Consider the following 22,857-nt stretch of genomic DNA (forward strand, 5'->3'; position numbering starts at 1 on the left):
GCCGCCCCGCCCTCCTGCCCGCCCCCGGCACGGCCGCGGCCGCCGCGCCTCCTCCCGCCCCGCCCCGCCACCGGCCCCGCGGCCGCTGCCGCAGCCTCTGTGCTGAGACACGGCAGTGAAAACAGACATAAAACCCAACCAAAACAACACCACCGTCCCTGTAATTTTTAAGCCACCGCAGGGGAAGCCTAAGAAAGCAGGATGTGGGGAGGGTGGCGCGGAGCGGTGCACTATGGCCTCGGTGGCATCACCATGGTCCCCGGTCAAGAGAGAAGGCTCTGACATGAACCATCGCAGCTCAAACGCCGCCGAGCCTGAAGGCGAACGGAGCAGGGAGCACCAGGGGCGGCGTCTTGGACAGAGAGAAGGCTGTGAAAGGAGAGCCCGGCCCCAGAGCAGAGGCAGGGGCTGAGCGGGGCAGACAGCACAGCTCAGCACAGAAGAACTGGGCAAACGCAGGTGCTTTGAAGGCAGGAAGACCTCAAAGTGCTTGATGAGGACACGCACTCAGTGAGTGTTGAGCTCTGCACCCTGCACCAGAGCTGGGCGGCACTTTCAATCTGCAGGACATCTGCAATTAGCTTTGTAAACACTACCTCAGTTTGGGAACGCCAAAACACTCACCTGCCTCAAGTTTTTTATATGAGAATAGCTTAAGGACTTGAGCTTATTTTTACTAAGAAATACGTGGGTTGCTTAAAACCCACAGCAGCTGAAATATTCTTGTGAACACAGCATTTTAGCCATTAGAAATTGCCTACTTTTGTCTTCTGCCCCCACCCCCATCAGCCATAGCTATTTTGAAGTGATCTTACCTCTATTTTTCTCCTTTCTACATCTTATAACAGCGGTTACCTGATAGAGATAGAAAGCAAAATCTCAACAGGCACCAGCTTTTATTTCTAGCATAGACTGTAGGTCAAGAATTGAAAGTCATCTGGCTACACAAGCATAACACATTAAAAAGACAGTATTTTGAAAGATAATTGGTACTGATTCTTCTCCTCTCAATATACAGTCTATCAGTTCTACAGCAGTCTCATTTCTCTTCACTTTTCCTTCATGAGCTACACAGTGCATCAAATTCCCCTACAAATTCTGCTGCTCAAAGTGCAACCTAAGGCAAAACTTGTGTGCCAAATGCCGAGCATTATCCCATTTCTTAATATATCTGGAGAGATGTTGGAGGTGAAGGTATGGAAGGTGACAACAATGACAAAACCTGTTACTTCTAAGGAAGTAGGTACTGCTATGCTATCTTCTGCCACATTTTACATTTCACCTTCCCAGAGATGGGAAGGGATCCCCACACTACTTCTCTCCACAAATTCTTCAATTATCATTACAGTTAGTCTTGATGATGGCCTAATAATCAAATATGCCCTTCTAATCTTTAACATGGTAGGTAAGCCCTTTGGCACAGAGGCCAGAAACCAATTACTCAGTGTTTGCCCCAAGGCTCTACAGAAAGCACCATGTAAAAGGCTGTTTGGGTTGAGTGTCAATGGCATTACTGAGGTCTGTTCCACCTCATCACCATGCAACATCTAAATGTCATTTGTCCCAAAAGAAGTACAGCTTCAGCAGCTGTCACTCACCTTACATCCCTCCTTGTTTATCACACCAGGAAGCACTTGGCAATTATTTTGAGGTGAGTACAGAAAGCTGGCTAATAAAAAAGAATCAGTCTTTCTGTAGGAGAAGGGATTACAGGTAACCACAAACCTGGTGAGTCACAGCTATATCCAGTAAAGATCACTGTGATAAAAGAGGTGGCTTGGCTGGTCAGGGGTGGATCTTGAGGAGGACCTGGAAGAAGAGGAATGAGATACTAAAGGAATGATCCAGAAGGACTGGGCTGAACAGGAGAGAGAATCACTGCTGTGAGGTCAGTCTAGGTCTACAGTTAGAGCCTGTTGTTGGAACCTGCAGTCACAGTCTAGCTGGGTAAAAGCCTGTGTTCAGAGTCTGCAAACCAATCCATGCAGTCATAGTTTAGCAGGAAATAACCAGCAGTCGGAGGCTGCAAGGGAAACCTACAGTAGGAGCTTGCTGCAGCCAGAGCCAGTGAATAGTTGGAGTCAGGATAACTGAATTGTAAAGAGGAATAAACCAGGACCCTTTTCATATTGTGAAAAACAAGAAGTCAGTGTCTTGGCTCATTTCTACCCTCTAACATTTTTCCTTATTTCTTTTTCCAGAATTATAGGAAGTAAGATGAAATTATGCTGAGCCCTTGGCCCTGTTACCCTTCTCTCCCCCTTACCTGCAAAGAATAATCAATAAAACACAGTATATTTGATAATATATATGGGACTACTGAACACATTTTTGATAATAGGCAAATATTGAGGAATGTTTTAGTTTGCTCCCTGAGGCAAACTAAAACATGCTTTTGTGCTGAAGCAGGGTGAGATTTAACAAACAATGCACTGGACAGTCTGCAAAGAACATAACCCACACTGTTCCCTTTCTATAGATACCTTTGATTTGTCTCCTTTTGCTATACTAACCTTGTATCATTTCTCCAATCTTTTTTGCCTTCCACAATCCTCTGGGTCTTGTCCTTCTGCTGTCCTTAGAACAGCAAGTTTTACTCTCATCTTGCACACAAGTTCAGCACATCCCCTGGTTTTCAGGCATAGCAGCAATTAAGGTCTATTTAACTATTGGGAAAAGTCTTTTGCTGACCTGGTCCAGATGGTTTTCACATCATCTAATTCTTGTAAAGGGATAACGCTTTTGCTAGAAGAATCCTCTTGCAGCTTCCTCAAGTCCTTTTCCAAAAGGTTACAGGGAAGCTTCCCTGTAGGCACCATAGCCTTTCCACGAACCTGCCTCAAGCAGCTGTACTACATTTCCACTCCAGGGACATGCAGGAAGGAATACACAGGTTTCTGTTTCTTCCAAGTGGCTCTGCTCTCCTTTGGGACTAAGAGGAACTTCCTGGTCTCCCTTTCCGTTTCTCCACCAGACAATGGACATGGCCACAGCCATCTCAGCTGTAGGCTGCCCAGAGGAGATCCTGCCACTTTAACACTGACACTGCTACACCAAAGGAAGGAAAGCATCAGGCAGCTAGAAATGTGAGAAAGCAGGTGAGAGAAAGGTAGCTTACCTGTCCTACTAGTAAAATAATACCTAGTTCATGTGCTTAAAAATATCAGTATCTGTGTGAAGGAGACCAACAGGAATGCCAATCTGCTGTAAAACTACGGAGCTTGGGAATGAGCAAGCTGCAACAAGGAGAGGACAAGCGCATGAACTCTATCCTAGAGAGCTCAACAGTACAAGACAGCTGGAGAGCCACTCTCGAAAACATGGGCTCCAAAACCACATGCACTTGCCTTAAACTTCACGTTGAAGGGGCTGTAGGAACTACTCATTGAAAGAAAAGTGAATTCTGGCTGTAGAGTTTCTCAGTGTCTCCTGTTTCTCCCCAGATCCCACAGACTCTAAGGCATAAGCAGTGGTAACCTGCTCAGCATATCTCCCACGCACTTCCCACACCAGAAAACATGCTGCAAATGCTCAAGGGACTGGATAACTTCAGCTGGTGTAACGATGGATAGGAAGAGACTTCCCAAAGGCTGCTGCTTGAATGCAGTATAGCACAATGCTAAGCAAACAGCCCTGACTGCTAGACTGCTGCTCCTCACAGTGGTACACTGCCTAAGAATTGTTTAGGCTTTTCTAATGGTTTGTTGCTTTCAGTCTAACACATGAACACTCTAAACACAATGTGTCAGATTTTACCTTTTCCAGAGCATCCTTTATGATCACGGGCTTCCCAATTTTCACAATTTAAAGCATCTTAGAAGTCAGAGGCTGTGACTTGCTTGATTTGGGCATCCTGTGCACAATTTTCTGATATTCCTTCCCTTGGTGAATATCATCTTGCATATAACAGAAAGAGCAGCTGTACTGGTTTTGGATGAAATAGAGGTAGTTTTCTTCACAGTGGCTATGGTAGGTCTGTGTTTGATTTGTGCTGGAAACAGTGTGATAGCACAGGGCTGTTTTAGCTACTGCTGAGCAGTGCTTACAGAGCCAAGGGCTTTCCTGCTCCTCACACCACCCCACAAATGAGTGGGCTGGGGTACACACTAGCATAGGTAAGGATTTCAGCCAATAAAATTAAAAGTAACTATTTCCATTTGAACAAAAATGGGCCCATCCACTAGCCATCACTTTATTCTCCAAATCTAGCCAAATATTTCAATGTCTCATCATATTACATATATGAATAAAAGCCAGGGACAAGAGGAACCTTCCACCTGAGTTCCTGAAGTGCTGTGGTTACTAGCCCTACAACACACAGCATTTAAAATCACTAGTACAGCTTTAAGGTCTTTACTCTAAAATAAGAAGGGCACTGCTCTTCACTTTTCAGACCTGGAGTTACTTTAGCTATGCCTATTTTTGACTTTTAAATAGAGTCCTAGAATGAGGTGGAAAGGAGCTTAAAATTCCAACCCCCTTGCAATGGGCAGGGGCATTCCTGCCTATGGCAGGAAACCAAACCAGATTGCTCAATGCCACATCCAGCCTGGCCTTGAACACTTCCAGGGATGGGGTATCCATTTGTCTGGGCAACAGTGCCTCACCACCCTCACAGTAAATACCTTCACGGAAGAGCAAGAAGAGTCCCACTTAAAAAAAAAATAAAATCTTTTCTTTGGTGTAATGAAGTAGAAACACATAGTAAAGAGTTAAAAATGTCCACTCACCTCCATGTGTCACAAGTTGAGTGAAAACAAAGTTAGCTTTGGTGTTTTGGTTTTGTTATTGTTGTACTTTTTTTTACCTTTCAGAGAATTGTGTTGCAGTAAAACATGACTTTCATGTTTGTCTGAACTCAACTGTTTCTTTTTGTTAAAGCTTGAAAGATGTTTAATTAGTTGTCTTTGTTTAAGAACAGAGCAGGTATCTGACCAAACCAAGGGAGGCAACACCACACCTTGCAACTGTGTTTCTCTTGGTAAGCCCTTAGTCTTAATTCTCTCTTTAGAAAACTCTACAGAATAATGCCACATCCTCTAATTTAAACACAACAGGTAATTAAGAACACGAAAGAGGGCCAGCAATAGAAACAAAGGACTGCAAATCACAAAGATCAATTTCAGAGTCATTGGTGAACTCATTTCTTGTACCCTACTTCACTCTCACTGTCCTAGGCACTGCAACAGTGGCCATCAGATGTCTCAGCTGTACCAAGAATGCCAATGCTTACCTTGTCACCACTTGCTTTCTATTCCTGAGCTTTCCATATCCAGAAGAGCCCTCCAATTGTAAGATTATGACAACAGCCATAAGAGTCAATGTAAGGTACACTTTAAAATTTTCAATAAATGTACAAATCATTTATTTAAAATTCAAAACTCAGAGATACAAACGAAATACTTAAGAAACAATAAATCCAAAATGTAAACACTTATAGAAAATATATGAACGGTATCAATTTAACCACCCACCATTCTTCACAGAAAACAGCAAGAAATAGAAAGACAAATCAATACCAAATTGTTCTTTTTTCTCAAATTCTAGTTTAGAGGTAGAATACTCCTGTGAAAATCTCAAACAAAATTAATTCAGTAGATTTATGCTACAAATGAATTTGGCCCATACACTTATAAACGTAATGAAGCCAGAAAAAAAGATTCTTACTGCGAGCTCTTGTACAATAAAATCTGGCATGGCACTTTCCAAGAGATAAAGCACCTTTCCTGATAAATACTGGTTTATGTTTTTTGCAAGAAAGGGATCCTGTGCTTTTTCCATTACTGACAAAAGAAACTTTTAAAAATAGACAGAGTCCCAACTTTTTGGTAGGCATATAGAAAGCAAGTGTTTCTCAGTAACTTGTCCTAAAAAAACAATTTGGGGGGGAAAAAAAAGTGTAACTATTAAAAGAAAACATTTTGAAAGACTTTATGAATACTTGATGCATCTTATTTGGGTGGCACAGTCCTCAAGGGGGGAACAGGGGGAAGTTAATACAACAGGGGAGGGAAAATATATCTTTTCCACTAGCAGGGGAACTGACTAGTTTTTACATTTTATTGTCATTCAGCCAGTCTCCCCTAACTGCTACAATTCCATCCTCTCAGGAAAAAGTGTATCTATGTGAGACACATTAGAACGTCAACTGCACTAAAAATTACCCAGGTAATCTCCAAGGAACATATATTCTATTTTTGTTCATCAGATAACCTGCTACAAGTAGAAACAAAAATTGGAATTCTTCAGACAACATATACAAATCATAAAAAAACAGGAACAGTTTGCAAGCTTAAATACAAACATTATTCAGAAAAAAACCCCAACTTTTTTTTTTTTAATATAGAGACTGGCTGCTAAGTGCATTAATTAAACTGCTGCATGCAAATAGTAAAACCTATGGTTGTTTAAGAAACTTAACTATCAACAGCTGTTAGGCTTCTGCAATTTAGTTTAGCAAGGACTTTCTCAAGTATTTGCTGAAGGACATTTGTGGCTTGAAAGCAGCAAAATAAAATTTGCAGTCTTAATGCCTTCTTGCTTTATGGTATATAGAACCACTTGTCTCAGCCTTTAGAGAAACAGGCAAAAGAGTTATTTCTGCCACAGACTAGCTGAAAATAGGCTTGCATGTGCCGGCTATCTCATTTGGGGCAAAACTACTTGTGTGGTGCAGTTTAAATAGTCTGAGCTATATTTATCTGATTTTTCTGAAGCAAATTAAAGAAGCATTTGAACTGTACTCACAGCAGAGCTGGCAACAATACCTGGCAAATAACCAGGTTCTCTCTCCCACTAACACTAGCGGATCACACAAGAGATAAGCTTTTCTTCTACAAAGCACATTCTTCTGCTGAACATGAAGCCTTGCAAAAGGAAAGAATACAGTATTAACACAGGAAAGTTTCAGATATATTTTATGCCTTCCAATTCCTTTATGAAATTTCCATCACCTCCAAAGGAAAACTGTGCATCCCTATCCAGCTAAAAGAATATTACATACGTAGATTACGGAAACTTACTTAAGCAAAGATTAGTAAATGCTAAGCCATATATTCAGCTATAACACTTGCACATCATGATTCTTTGAGTGCTAAAAATAGGGCCAAAAGAAGATAATTTTAAGTACACATCCAGTTTTATTCCTTATTTTTCAATTGTATCCCTCATTGTCTTTCCTTATATGTATTTTAATGGTCAGGATGAAAATATTTTCTGTATATACAAACTAATTACATTTAGCCCTGTAAAAATTAATCCAAAACTTGACCATTCTTTGATTTCTCTATATTTAGGCAATTCATCTTCTACACATGCAAGACACTTTTCAGAACATTAGAAAAAAATTTTCTAGTATTTCACTGTTTCCCAAAAAAAGTAAGATAAAGCTGAATATTTGTCAGTACACACTTCACTGCACCTGCATAAAACCATTTTAAGATATACAGGTTGCACATTAATAAGGACAACAGCTGACCTCAGCATTAGTTAAAGTAAGTTGCCTCGTCTTTGTGCTTGCAAGTCCTAATAACAAAGGAAATGTCAAGAAACATCTAGGGCTTCCATGAAAAATTTACTTGCAGGAAGTTTTCCCCCTCTGAGAACTCAAAAATTAAAGTTGTTTCACCTCTAACTCTGCAGCAAAAGTGACAATGCAAAACAGCAAAATATATATGCTCCCTCAGTGTCTCCAGTAAGTGAAACATTGTTACTCAGGCAGTGGTCAAGTTTCTAGGTCTTGCAATAAAGCACTCTGCCATGAAAAGAGAACTTTTAGTGTGTTATTACATGTGACCGCTGCCTCCAGAGTGCAAGATCCAACAACTGCTTCACAGACTGAACTAATTCCTCTCTCAAAATCCAAAGAAAGTCTCTTTGAAGTTTGGGGGTTTTTATATAACATATTGACATTCAAAGATCTAAGTCTTACAAACTGCAGATCCCCAAGCATGGCAGATTTAACACCAAGTTCAGCACCTTCAGAGGACAAGGGTATGATCCTGTGGACTTACTACTTTGCCCATGTTGGGATACATTAATGCACCTGTACCATTTTCAATACCCAAGCACAACTGTGCTCTAACTATGAATATGGTCATGCTTCAAACACGCTGTAACTACATTCAGCTAGAAATACAGCGCATTAAGAACCTACCACCTCAGTTGTTCTGGGCTTTCTTTAATGCTCCCATATATGCAAGGCACAGTCAAAGGTCAGCCTGACTGCAGAGATAGCTGTTTGGGGAAGTTGGTGCCCTAGAACTTTTATGGAGTGGGAGAAAAAGAGATGATGGCTACTCCACACAGAGGCAAGCTTTATTCTTCCAAGGTGAACTTCACCACTAGGAACAAGGACGGTACAAGTCCAATACACCATTTATGTTCTAAATAAAGGCTATTTTGAGGCCTCAAGCAGGCTCTGGCCTCTTAGCAAACTACTGAATAGTGGTAAATTTCAGCTTGGAACCTAAAGCAGACATGCAACCAAAGCTTTCACAAAAACTGAATTATTTTACATGATAACGTGGCCATAAGAGTCATTTCTTAAGAGTGCTAGCTGGTTTTAGTGACACCACAGCACCAGAAGTTAACCTGTGGATGCAGACAACTACAATAAGCATGCGTCTTTGTAAGTGAGAAGTAAACATTAGCAAACTACTGCAACACTGGCCTTCCAGTACACTGCAAAATGCAGCATCAGCAAACGCAGTGGACCCCAGTAAATAACAACATCAACTTTTATTTCACTCGTGTCCATCACAAATCACATGCCAAAACAGATTTCCCTTGTCACTGTTGAAGTACACTAAGATATCTGATCGTTTTCCATTAAAAAAACCAACATAGCAATGGCTAGGTAAGACATAAACCCTGCTGCTTTCCCAGTGTTTAAGCGGAAAGCATAGCCTAGGTATCTCAGCATATTTGCTAACAGGGAAGAAATACAACTTTTTATCCACATCTAATTAAAATGTCAAATTTCGGACATAAAGGGGAAAAAAATACAACCAAAAAACCCAACAGAGATATCAGGAAATAGTTTTAAGTTATGGCATTTGCTTTTAGTATTTATACCTGTAGACGGAAGTAGCTGTGATCCATCAAACTCACTAATGTCTTGAAAGCCATGCAAATCCAAATCCCTCAAGGGCATCAGCATCCTTACGGGTGCTAATACATACACCACCAAGTCTGCTGCTGCACCCAGCAGGGCAGCCTTGGAAATGATGTTCCCAAATCACATGCCCTTCTGAAATTCTTATTTAGTCCTGGCTGCTACTGGTTGCATTTTTGAGTCTTACCTGAGAAGGCAGGGAAATTCAACCCCAGGTCAAACAAAGGTCAAGGCTTGTTTGAAGCTCCCTGAGGTCTCTCTCCTGTAAGTCCTTGTTTCAGTGTGTATGTAAAAGATCTAATTCCGTGCCAGCAGCTTCGAGTTATTTACTGAAAGATCACTGACTCGGACATTGGTTTTCTGGAATGCATATACTGACCAAGTTACTCTTGTTGAAGTCGAAAGAAGTCTGAAAAGCAACTTTTCATCTTTCTCAGCAGGCTGTATCCTGCCTGTGACAGGATATACTGCCTATATTGACTCCATTTCTTCCCATACTGTTTGCTTCTCTTCGCAAAATAAGAACTTAAATCTTTCTTTGCAGGAAAAAACCAAACAAATACTTACTAACACATGCACCAAAGTGAATTTACAGCAAACATTACCATCACCACCACCCACCCCCCCATCTTCAGAATTAATTTAATGGAGGCCAGTTATTAGGATACCAGTTTTATGTTTGAAAATAAAGTGCATAATGATTGTCACTGAGAACTTTGCCGATTTCAGGGTAGCATAGTTAGTGTCTATCCTCAGCAACATCAATAAAATAGTAATTACAACATAATTGCATAACATGAGTCAAAATCTGGAACAGCACACATGAAAAATAAGGTTTGCATAAACAGGAAAAAGAAAGTGAAATGGAATCCCTAGTCCTTTGGGGAAATGATCTTACTATACAGCTATTCCAACATGCAGCATCTGAAACGAGGAATCATGGCCTGTTTGCTTCCCTTCTACTATTCCTGAATTCAGTTTGTAGCTTTCTGGTGGTGTCTGACAGATTTCACCTTGGACAGGGGAAGATGTGTCTTGAGGGAGCTCTACAGAGACAGTGTCAGAGGAAGAATCTTGGCTTTCAGCTGACACAGCCATTTCTAGACAGCTGCCCTCCATTTCCTCATTGCAATCTGTGTCTTCATCAGCCTCTTCCAGCTGCTGAACAGATTTTAAATACTGTTCTATCAGTCCATTGTCCTGCTCATTACTAGAGCTCTCTTTACTTTGCCCACACTCCCCAGGGCCATCCTCTACATCTGAAGAACATGCTAAAACACAATAGCCACATTCTTTGATGGTTTCCACTGAAAGGGAGCTCTCAGTTCCTTCAGCTAAGCTCTTTTCAGAGCTACACAGGTCACTGGCATGAGTCTGATCAGCTGCAGAAGAATGAAAGCCAGAATCTGGGAACTGCAACAAAGACTTTTCCTGAAGATCCTCCTCACTAGCAGGAACTACCAAAGCAGAACTAACAGCTGGTGGGGTTTCTTGCTCCTCCGTGGATGACTGAATAGGTAGCTTGGATGAACATAAAGAACTGGCTGAAGGGATCCCAGCACCACCCAAATTCTGCATCACTGAAAGCTGCCACTGTTGAAGGGATTTAACCTGTAAAGTTAAAGAGAAAAAATAATTATGAAATGCAGCTAAATGTATTTTGATTTCTAGAGGATTGCATTCAGCAACCAAGCTCTAGTATAAAATCCAAGACAAAGTGACAAACAAAACGTTTCCTATATCTTTAGGGAAATTTTGTTCTTCTCACTGTGAAATCACGGCTTTTAAACCTACATGCCAAACACTGACAGAGCACACAAGCTCCCAATTCAAGTACCTGAAGAAAAAACTGTTCTTAAAACTAGAAAAGATCCATCTGTTTTGAAGAAAACAGCCTTATTTTTTGAAAGAAAGCTTATTGAAAGTTATTAATAACTTTGCTGCCTCAAAAATTAGTTGCTCACAAGCAACACAGCTTGACAAAATTTCATTTGCCATGGGCATTTACCAGTCACATTCTTCACAGTTCTGCTTATGTTTATCGAGCATTTTTTGCATTTTGTCTTCCTTCTCACACCAGGCCACAATTCAGTCTTTAGCAATAAAACCAGTGTTCTTGCACTAATGTTCTGAAGGTTATTTTCCCCCACAATATCAGTATAGCAGACAACACAGCAATACAATTCTGTTAAACCACTCAAATCATCATTGGAAAAACTGAACCATATTGACTGGCTCTTCAGGATCTACAGTAAGAAATAATGCAAAGTCACATATAAGCAGATTCAAATTTGAATTCCAAATTCACATTTAAGCAGAAAAACAAGAGGACTAAAATTACTTACCTGGTTCCAAAGAAATTTGACAGCTTCCTCCTGTACAAGCCTCTGCATTTTATCTTCCTCTCTTTCTTTTCTTAGTCTGCAGGAACACACATCCAAAATTTATGCAGCTTAAATAAGCAACATTTGGGTAACAAGAGCAACAAGAATACATAAAAATGCCTACTTATATAACAGCACCTTTGAAAGATACAACAGAGCCTAACATTAAGAAATTACTGCAGTCTGGCTTGCCATAAATACCCAACTGCTGACTTCAAGTTTCTTTTTCAGTTACATTTGAACTCTGCTTCCTTCTACTGCAGCACACTTGTCGGCTTGGCAGTAACATGTCTTTTTGTAAACTGAACCTGAGCTTTAACTTTTTCCTGCACAACTATCACCACCACACCCCTCCCCACACACCAAACAGTACTTCTTCATTTCAAAATATGCTGTGCCCACTGAAATATGGATGGAATATGATGTGGAAGCACTGGGAGTTTCTAGAGGTTCACTGAGCACTCAACTTGAATCACAATTTTTGTCACTTGTGACAGTGAAGAAAAACAGATTGAAAAAAAGATTGAATCTGTCACATTGACAGATCCAGAAAGGCTGATCTAGAAATATATTAAGTAAATCCAGAATTTTTGTCTTACAAATTAAGGAACTTTGACCATGAGCTTCTCCAAACATCGATTCACAGGATCAAAAATTAAAACAGAAACAAACACAGAGTCATATTTTAAAACTGTATCATAAAAGGTAGAGGAAATTCTTTTCACCAGCAACAGAAGAATGACTCTTAATATGGACACTTGATTTATAGACTCTGTGACTGCGAGGAGACAAGTAAAAAATCCCATTCAGCAATTTCTATTTTGAAAAATGCAAGTCCTGCTAATAGAGGAATAGAAAAATGTGTTCTAACCCAATCCATTTATAGAAGGCACTTTAAGAGTACAAATACCTATGTGCAAAACTGTGCTTACCAATAGGAAGTGATCCTGTAATGTAATCAGTTTTATGTTTCTGATGCTAGGTTCTACTGTGAGTAGTTATATCAAGGCCCATCTAGATCTGTTCTGAAATACTCTGGAATGACAGCTATATTCACACACACTTGAAAATACACAGTATGACCTCAACTTACTTCTCTATTTCAGCTGTTAGGTAAATGATGTGCTCCTGCATTCTGTTCAGTCGAATTTCATTCCGCACTTCCTTGGCCTGAGGATGGTGGCTCCTCGTGTAAAATCCTCTCCAGGAAGCTTGAAGCTTGGTAGCTGCTTCAGTCATCCTTTGCAGTTCAGCTGCACCTTGCACAGCCAGTGAACCAGACCTTTCCTCTGTCATCTGGTCAGGACAAAGAGTTTTTACTCCTAACGAGGTGCTGGGGTGACTGTGCGGAACTTGGCCTTCAGAGGCCCCTAAAGAGTTGCCAGTCTTGGCAGCCAGGCCAGCTGTTACTGGATCATGTATCTGCAGGATCTCTTTGGTATTCTCGTGCATTTCTATCCTTCCTGCTGCTCTATTAGGGTCCTCTCCTGTAACTGACAAAGCTTCTTGATTGTTAGTTGTTTGCCTACTATTAACATCTCTCACACATTCAGTCACTGTATCATCATCACCTTCTAGGCCCAAATTGATTCCATGTAGCTTCAGGTCTGAAGCAGGAGACATTGGAGACAATCCTGAAGCAACTGGCATGAAAGTAGACTCTGAGGATAAAAGGCTGCTGTTTAGTTTGTCTTCACCTGTCTGTAAATCTTCAAGCTGTAGCTCCCTGGAAAAGCTTCTTTCATGAAGACGAGTGTTCTTTACTGCATAGGAATGCTCATTGTTTGCACTTGGTCCAACCCAAGAATTCCTCTGGATAACAGGTTCTAGACAGGCAGAAAACCACATTATAGTGTTAGGGTATTTCAATAATAGTAACAGTTCGTTTCATTCATAGGGATTCCCAATTTGGTTTTGACAGTTAGCACCTGAGCAGGTAAGATGATCTAGCATGTTAGTAACAATGAGCATTATTTCTGTATCAGGACAATATTTACCAGAGTAACATCTAAACTTGGCAAATACAGGAAATTGCACAAACTGCACTTCCTTGGAGAACAAACTTGCATAAAATGGAAAAGTCAAAGCAGTAACCCTTTAGTTTGTTGGATTGGGTTTTTCACCTAACCAGCCTACTAGTATTTCAAGACTGAAATAAGCATGGACTGGATTTTTTTTAGAAACAAAGTGCAACTTCTTTTGAGAAAACTGATGATCAACAAAATAAAACAGTAACAGGGCCTTGTTCTGAAATTCCTTCCACAAAGTTACCTACATTCAAAAGAAAAATATTTATTTCCACAGGTTAGATCACAGGTGTAGATAAGCTACTTACCCTTTTCAAGAACCATCTGTGATGGCTGGGTGAGGCCACTGTGTTCATGAGCCACTGGCACTGTTTTGCTGGGAGCAGAAGTTGCAGGTGGTTCTTCATTTTGGTTTTCATGCATCAACTGCCTCTGGTGGAGCCTAAGCACAGAGTGCCAACAGATTTTATGTTTCTTTTAAACTTTCTTCTGCACAGAAAACAACTAAAAGAAACTATGAACTATTTCAAAGGAAACAAGTGATCAAAATATTCTAAACAGGAGGCTAGTTATAGACTAGACTCCTATGACTACAAGACACTAACTGGACTACTCACAAAGCAGGGGACTGCAGTCTTTTCCTGCTCCCCTTCCTCCTGCCCCTCTTTCTTCATTACATGTTTTTTTTTAAAAAAAAAAAAAGGAGAAAAAGCCCAACATGCAATTCTGACTATAGACTGAAAACCATGAGGTATTTCTAAACACAAGGAAGGCATGCAGATATTTAATGCCTAGTGTAGAATACATAATGTGTGTAAGTATATAGGAGTTTGAGGAATGGTGGGAGTACCTTTTACATTTCAAAGTGAGTGAATCAAGGAATAGGTGCTCCTGTAACTAAAGGCTCCAAATTGTGGTAGAAATCAACAAATATTGCCACAAAAAAAACCCCAAAAAAACAAAACAAAAAAACAAAAAACCCCACATCCTTTACAAACTCAGAGAACACAAAGGTTCTTTCAGCCCAGCTAAATTAGAAGATCATGACGCAGAGGTCAAACTGTCCTATAAATCATATACGGGTGTGCATACATACAGGTGAGGATTTGGGGGATTGTTTTTTCTAATACATTTTTTTTGGCTTGGTTGTTGAGGGATTTTTTAATTTTTAAAGAGTTACATTTAGCAGAACAACTTCCTGAATTTTGCCCAGACACACGAACGCCAGAGCACTTAGCCAGCAATTCCAAGGTCAAGATGCCTTGACTGCACCTTCTCCTCAGAAACAGCTACAACATTTTTATAATTTCCTCCTGGAGACCAATCTTGCACACTTGCAAAATGTGCAGTAACTCCTTCCAGATACTCCCAAGTTTCTGGTCCTTTTGATGAGATACCCTTTTGCCAACCACAACACTTTTTAACCATGCTATGCCATTTAAGTAGCTGCTCCTGGGAGCTGAATTTTCTGCTCTAATTTTCTGAAAAGTTTGTCAATAGATCCTGGGGAATAGAACAAAATGGCTTCTAACCAAAATTTGTTCACCTTTACACGAATGAAAAATGCAGCATGATAAACTGTACTCATCTATTTGCACAGACCTTAGCAAAACAGCTACTGCTGGCAGAACCAGCAGGCTCTCCAGAGGCTTCTGCTGACAGACCTCAGATGCCAGGTACAGATGGACAAATGCATCACTGGGAACAGTGTCCCTCAAAGGACAAGCTTAACTTTAAAACCAAGCAAGAACATCCCAGCAATAAAAAAGTGGCTAATACACCAGTGTACCACAATAGATCTCATTTACAATTAGGAAAAAACTAAGCTCCTTTTTGAAGTTTTATCTATTTTTTTTTTGTGTGGCAAAAAAAAAAAATCCCAGTACACAGTTTATTTATTTTAATCACACCTCTAACAAATTATCTTCAGTGTCCTAAAAAACAAACCGAAAAATATAAAGAAACTTCCCAACTAGGGAAAATGCCTCTCATTCCCATCTAGGACACATCCTGTACCTCCACGACACTTTGCATCTCCAGCACCCACTGTTACTTTGAAATACTTAAAAATGAAATCTTCCTACATCTAACCCATCATATATAGAATTGCATATTCTCAATTACATTCTCTAAGAAAGAGACCACCTTTGAAGAACATTCTCACCTTTGTTTGCTCAGTATTTTTTCCAGTTTGGCATCCTCTTCAGTTTGGAGTCCATATGCAGATATGATAGGACAAACAGTAGCCAAGTACTGAACTAGCTGAACATGCTGCCCAGGTCTGTATGACCTTCCTTTCCCTTGACTGTAGAGCCATTCTGCTTTCAAACTGTCAGGAAGGGGGGAAATGGTTTACTAAATGGCATAGAAGCAGTAACTCTGTTTTCACTACTGTTCTTCTAGTAGGTACCCAAGAGCTGATCTATAAATCTAACCAAAATTTGGAACAAGTGCAATGCCCAGGGGAACTGGCCATGTCATTACCAGGACAATGAATAATGTACTCATTCACTTAAGCATCAATGAAATTAGAAAAACACAAAAAAAAAAAAAACCCAAAAAAAAAAAAAAAAAAAAACCCCAAAAAACCACTTGTCCAAAACTGTGCAGTCTCTGCTTTGTGTGTACACTTTTGAGCACTGGAAACACATTTGTCTCAATGAACTTAGCAGCAAAGCTTTCACAGAAGCAGCAAAGATCACAAAAACATGGAAAACAGACACGGAGAACAAATATCGCTAAAAAGCATTCAACAAGTCTGGTTTTCAAATGAATTTCTGCCTGAGAATATTTAATACATCCACATGTAATAATAAATTTAATACAGAACATCCCATTAGTCATGAAAAAAAGTCTAGAATTCTAACAGGCAACCTTCCTGAAAAGTCATAGCATGTTCTGGTGAAACAGAAATAGAATTGGCTTACCTTTGACAAAAAAAAAAAAAAAAAAAAGGGCACCTTTTTTATTTTAGTAACTGGGGAAAAGGACATTAATGTCCTAGAATATATTCATGTCCTGGACTGGAATGTGCTTATACTGGATAATACTTATGCTTGGACTGCTCTCATGTCAACAACTTTGTCATGCAAATATCACAGTGATACAGTGGGCACAGTAATACAGTAACAAGTGATTTGAGCAAAATAATATTTAACTAATTGATAATGAAAAGAAAGCCAAATCTAGAAATGCACACGCAAATTGTGCTCTTTATATAAGGACACGTCTAAGCTTCCCCCAAGACAACAGCTTTAACACCTGCTGAATGTCACATTCTGCAAAGTCAAAAAGGCTGTAAAGAAAGGGTGCCAGACCACTGATAAATTGCTACCAGTTTTGCTTTGTGGAGATGCTTCTGTGAGTTGAGCAACGAAACAGCAGCTTAACTTCATACCTCTATCTAAAAAACTGGTGATCTTACATAATAATTCTAGTGTAACAGACAAAAAAATTAATTAAAGCAATTTAAGCTTAGCCAAATGTAACTGAGTAATTTTAGAAATTTAATAATACTATTATGTCACCTTTCCTTCTGAGAAATCATATATCCATCCAGAATTTTAAGAGTCAGACACCAGCTGACAATATAAGGCCTATAGTCAAAGCCAGGGACAGAAGGTGTGGCCATCACACAAGGATTGTTCATAATTGACAGCTGCTCCAACTGGCGAAGAGAGGCCAGAAAAGAAACCTTGAGAAAACAAGACATATTTGTTAACTGAACAGAACACACCACATTTCTCCTAGATACAGCTGACAGCGCATGCAAAACAGAATGGCAAATAAATCAAAAATCACATTCGATTTTTGAACACAAAGGACTACAAAGGTCCCCCTATCAACTCCTGTAATTTCCCATTAACTCTTGTGTCCTTGGAAAGTATTACCTTCTCTCAAAATTTGGGAATGGGGCTTTATGCATAGAAAGGTATAGTACTTCTATGATTCCAGTTTACCACAACAGTTTCTGGATTTTGAAAATAAACAAAGAAAAAAACCCAAACAGGTAAGCCAAAAAATGGGAAAAACCCTGTCTTGTTCTGAAGAGAAATTATTACCAAAAAGCTTTCTTCTGACATGAAATCCCAACTAAGGGTTTTGGCCACAACTTATAATAAACAAACAAGGCAATAAAGACAAAAGTCACAGGCAGATTATTTGTTTCTCTTACACAGTGTTTGGAAAATAGGTCAGTGGCAACAAGTGCAATTCAAACCTCTGTTCTAAACACAGCAGCTGCAGAAGCTCTCGCAGCAGTTCATCAGCTCAGCTTTCAACTTTTAGACAACCACAAAAGATAAGAATTTAGGCCTAAAAGTAACATCCTTGAATAACATAAAAACGGCAAAGTTTCCTTCCAAACTAAAAATTTAAAGACATCACCTAGCTTGTGCAGCTAATGCAAACATGGTTATTACATACAAACAAACTATTAAGTTGGGTTGTTTCAAAGAAGAGAGCCCATTTTCATTTACAACCTCAAAAAATTTGTTCAACTTCCTTCTTTCAGTCTACCTAAAGACAAGGTGATCTATCTTCTATAAGTTACCTCATTTAAATCTCTGATTTCGTTTTCTGCCAAAGAAAAAACAGTCAAACTCTGAGGTAGGCAAACAGGGGCAGTGCGAAGGGAAGTTATAATATTTCCATGTAGTAACAGAGTCTGTAAAATAAAAATACAGTGACGAAATGAATGTTTGATCAAAATCCACAGATTTAATTTTCAGGCATCATTGACAAAAAGAGAGGCAAAAAAACTGTAATTAAGGCTTTCTGGTCACAATTTCCAAAAAAGGCATTTGGAAACATTATTCTCTACGGTGTGCATGCTGGAAGAGTTAATAGTATGTTTTGTCTTGATTCATGATACGAGAAAAGAGAACAAAAAGCTATGAAGAAGAAAACACCATCATATCTTTATCAAAATCATTAGACTGGCTATAGAAAAATCACTGCCTCAGCTCCGGCAACTTGAAAACAAGAGAATTCATACCTGCTTCCCTCTAGAAATCATAGTTAATTTATTAAAATGCTCTAAGAGCTAGTGTTCAAATAGTGAATGTCTAAAGGCAGCAACTTTCAAAGCAAATTTCTTTATGTAAAGAATGTAACAAAACCAGAGATAGAATAACATCTACCTTCAGTGAGGTAAGCTTGGAGAGATCGCCTAGTTGAGCGATGTTATTGTCTGACAGATCAAGATGCTGAAGAGACAGACAGGAACTGATATGTTCAATGACCTACAAAAATAAAGAAGTCAGTTACTCACAGTAACTCTTTTTTAGCCACTAAATAAACCCAGGTATCAGTAATAATAAATTATTTTGAAAGACAGAAAAACCCCACTAGCTAAGTAACACAAAATAAAACCCATGTTTTAATACAGTTGTATTTTAAAGATAATAATTCTTTTTCCTATTTTGGAGACTATTTCCTTACTTTCATTTCACTTTGATACCAAACCTTTCATTTCTTTCCTAGACAGCTCTACTCCAAAAGCTGCCCTCTTCTATTTCATAAGCCGGTAGACACAAAACATTAACACTGTTGTTCCAAAACACATTCAGATTTCTTCACAGCATTTTCAAAATTTCTACAACACAAGATTCTGGTTCATGCAACAGACTAAATACTTTACCTTAAGGTTATTTCCTGCCAAATTCAACCATTCCAGGTGCACCAAATCCTTCAGCCCTTCCACATACCCAATGCTATTGTGAGGCAAGTTGAGCACTCGGAGCTGGGTCAGTTTTGCTACACCCATCATTCGCACCAAACGATTGTTGGCCACAGAGAGCTGTGGATGGACACGTGAGAAAAAACAGTTTTAACTATACAGACTGAACAAGAATTCACTTCTAGTAGTTAAAAATCAGCTCCAACAGATACTTGTTCAATCTACGCATTACATTTTCAAGTAAATAACACAGACAAAAAACCTGCAAGAGCCAAGAATAAATTACTGATCAAAGAACATAAGTCCTCACAGCTCACTCCACAAACTTTAGAGGAAATTCTCCTAGCAATAGCTAAATAAAGAAAAAAGAATGAGGAATTGTGTCACATGGAGATAAGGTTTTAATATCAGAACTACCAATTCATTGTGCAAATTGTTGTCTTGTTCCTGGTGTAAAATTACACTTTCTGTCAATATGGCAGAGGACAAAATATATTTCACACAATTCTCAAACAGGTCCTGTGCTAACAGGACTTTAAACCACAAACTTTTTCAAGGGTAAATCTTGACTAGACACACACTTCAGTAACATGATCACCAAGCCGGCAGTGTGGTGAAGGTTTGTTGTAGCAACAAACCCCACCTTGGCCAACTCAGGGTAGCTGGTCTGTAGAAGTTATCAGGCAGCTTCAAGTCTGTCTTGAGGCACTTTCAGTGATAAAACAAAGTTATTTTTAAGGTTACAAAGCTCATGTACTCAAAAGCCAAGAAGCATCAAAATTTGAGTTATCAGTGATTTTTCTAAGTGTTTTTATGATGTCCCTCACCCATTAGGATTTGTTTAGCTCATTTTTAGTTACCTGCGTAATTCACAAAACAGTCTCCTCCACTATCAACCACAGACCTCCACTGAAAACAAAGCTTTCTACTTCAGTTAGCCATCATTTAGTTTCCTCTGAAGTCAGTAACTGCTAGCTTACTTCAACTACATAATATGGCCTGAAGGCAGAAGATGCTAACATCACAGCACCATTATTTGATAACAACTTCAAATCAAGTTACACTGACCTGCATCAGATTCCTGCATTTCTCCAAGTGTTCCAACTTAATTATCTGATTTTTGTCCAGAATCAGAGTCTGAGTATCAGCATCACAGGGCAACGTTGGACCCAGTTTTTGCAATCCTTGACCTGAGCAGTTGACTACTAGGGCTTAGAATAATAAAAAAAGAACAAACAAACAAACAAAAAAAACCACCACAAAGTTCATATACGAGAACATGGACCGGAAAAGCAACACAAGATAAAAAGATCCGTATTATAACGGATGCAGATAATTTGGAAAAACAGATTTTCTTTTCCATGTAAAACTGAAGCAAATTACTTCAGCTTGAACACTTCGAGAGTAACTGATCCAGTTAGTGGAAGATATATGTACAAGACACTGTCCCAGTTAAGAACTCTGGCAGAATTCTGGGAAAGTCACAACAGATCCTTTGAAGTGAGATGCAGCAAAATCCTGGTAGCTAAATTTAAAGGTGTGATCCTCAAACCCCCAAATTTCAAAAGAACCTAAATTTTAAAATACTTCAGAGGATTTAAGTTTTGAGCAGCATGATAACTAGCCATGTGTAAGTATTTTATCTAAACTAAGAAGCCATTCATGCAGCCACACTACAGTACAGGGAGCATTGGGAAGAACAAACTGTGTATAGGCTAGCATACCATTAACTTAATGCAACGCACAATTCAAATGTTCCATGCAAAAAGGATTACTACATAAAAGTTAAAAGGCAAACATTTGCCATCTACAGGAGCTTGAATCCCTGAGTAGCCAAAGTGGCACCTGATAACCATAATAATTTTCATTCATTAAGCCTCTGCTGTGTATTTGATGTACAAGCATCACTGTAGTGCTTCTTGTTTTCTTAATAACTGTTCAGCAAATAATGCTTCCTTTTTCAGCAACTTTTCCCAAATAGCGTTCTCACCCTAATATGCTGCACATATTAATATTACCATTTACAGGTTTCTAGGGGTGAGTTATGCTATGGATAGAGACCAACATTTTTTTGTGTACTGTTCTCTCAGCTAGAGAACGTGCACTTCTATAAAAAATGTCTGATAGCATTCATTATATTTCCATCATTTTTTCAAATCCACAGTTGCCCCAAGAGCTTTGGAGAGCAGCAAGGCAGAGTCAGCAACCATCACACTCCTGTCTTTGCATATTCAGGGAGAAAAACCCACTTGTTTCTCACCCAAGTAGTCACTTCTGCAACTGCTAGGCTGCTTCAATTGACCAGAGAAACTTTGCATCTGCTCATTCATCCAAGGGTTTGTTAAAAAAAATTCTCAACTGGCCTCTCCAACCTAGGAGAGAGACAAGGAGGAACACTACTGAATTGCAAGAGCGATCCTTTTATTCATGGACATGAGGTGTCTCATTCACACTGGGGCACTGGAATGTGGCTTTGCACGCGGGTCTCAGCGATTTCCAGCATTCAAGTGTAACGTGATCCAATTGCTACTTAATACACACAATCATTTGCAAAGAACCTGCATTTCTATGGCGACACCATCCACCTGCTTCTCTACTGAACTAGCCACCCCTGCAGTCAGACTTGCTATAATCACTTCTCCATGATGCTAGACAAAGGAAGGTTTTCACAGAGGTGTAAAACGAGCTAGGGTGCTGGTATTATCTCCCTTGTCTGGGGGTATCCTTTATGAACACCTTCAAGAATCAGAGAAGCATAGGTCCCTCTTCCAACATCATCTGTCCTTCTCCTCGCAACCAGCTTTAGTTTGCTTGCTTAAGCATGGCAGCCCAGTATACAGCATGAATTATATACACATATATAACTCTACTAAATTAAGACAATTCCATTCTCTAAAGACTCATTGATATAATATCTGGGGAAAAAGGTTTTCCTAATGGGCTATCAGGATCCAGGAAAACACTTCAAAATTGCTTATATCTCGTTTGGCAGGAAGCAAGGAACTGACACCCTCAGAAGCGGCGCTGTGTCAAAGACCTCTCAGCCCTCCCCGCTAGAGAAAACGGGCCCTATATCGTTCAAATCCCGGCCTACGAAGGCTCTGCAAGGCTGCGGGATCCTCCAGCACGATGGACAGCCGCTCGGTCCCGCCGCGAGCCAGAGGCGCTCCTCAGGGCGGGAAGCGGCTCCGGCACCGCCCCGTCCCCCGGCGCTGCCCCGGCCGCTCCCCGGCCCCGCGGGGCCCTCAGGGCGGCTGCCAGCGCGGGCGGCGGAGCGGCCGAGCCAGCCCCTCACCCCGAGAGGAAGGGGCGCCGCCGCCTGCACAGCGCCGAGCCTCCCGCGCCCCTCCGAGCGCCCCAGCGCCTTTCGGGACCCGCGCCGCCCAACATCGCGGCCCCGCCGGCCCCCGCACCTGTCCGGGGCTGCCCTTACCCGCTCCGGCCGCCTCATCCCCCGCCCTGCCCGCAGCGCCGGCTGCCGCCATGCCCCGCGCTTGACAACACCGCCAGGCAACCGAGCGCCAGGCGCCGATGGGCCGGGCCGCTCCGCCACGGCAGCACCGCGCCTTTTATGCTGGGTAGAGCGGCGGGTGCCGAGCCCGGGGCTGGGCCGGGGTATCCCGGCCGGGTGAGCGCTCGGCGAAGCCCCCG

The 22,857-nt window shown here is 40.5% G+C and overlaps 1 protein-coding gene across 2 annotated transcripts; it reads right to left on the bottom strand.

Moving 5' to 3' along the window:
- Positions 1-5,318: 5,318 nt before the first annotated feature.
- On the bottom strand, positions 5,319-22,838 carry CEP97 (centrosomal protein 97). Of its 2 annotated transcripts, none has more exons than XM_066175162.1 (11): positions 22,640-22,838; positions 20,275-20,417; positions 19,168-19,326; positions 18,668-18,769; positions 18,079-18,192; positions 17,054-17,220; positions 15,691-15,855; positions 13,835-13,968; positions 12,593-13,325; positions 11,461-11,536; positions 5,319-10,726 (listed from the first exon to the last, which is right to left on the bottom strand). In XM_066175162.1, exons 1-11 carry the CDS (start codon positions 22,689-22,691, stop codon positions 10,013-10,015), a joined length of 2,559 nt encoding a protein of 852 aa, XP_066031259.1. In that variant the 5' UTR covers positions 22,692-22,838; the 3' UTR covers positions 5,319-10,012. The 2 variants fall into 2 exon arrangements, with proteins under 2 accessions (XP_066031259.1, XP_066031258.1); XM_066175161.1 differs by lacking the exon at positions 22,640-22,838 and adding an exon at positions 21,467-21,560.
- Between the last annotated feature and the right edge of the window lie 19 nt (positions 22,839-22,857).

Source organism: Chamaea fasciata, unplaced genomic scaffold (assembly GCF_029207755.1).
Source record: "Chamaea fasciata isolate MVZ Bird 193981 ecotype frontalis unplaced genomic scaffold, bChaFas1.0.hap1 SCAF_2, whole genome shotgun sequence".
Classification (NCBI taxonomy): domain Eukaryota; kingdom Metazoa; phylum Chordata; class Aves; order Passeriformes; family Sylviidae; genus Chamaea; species Chamaea fasciata.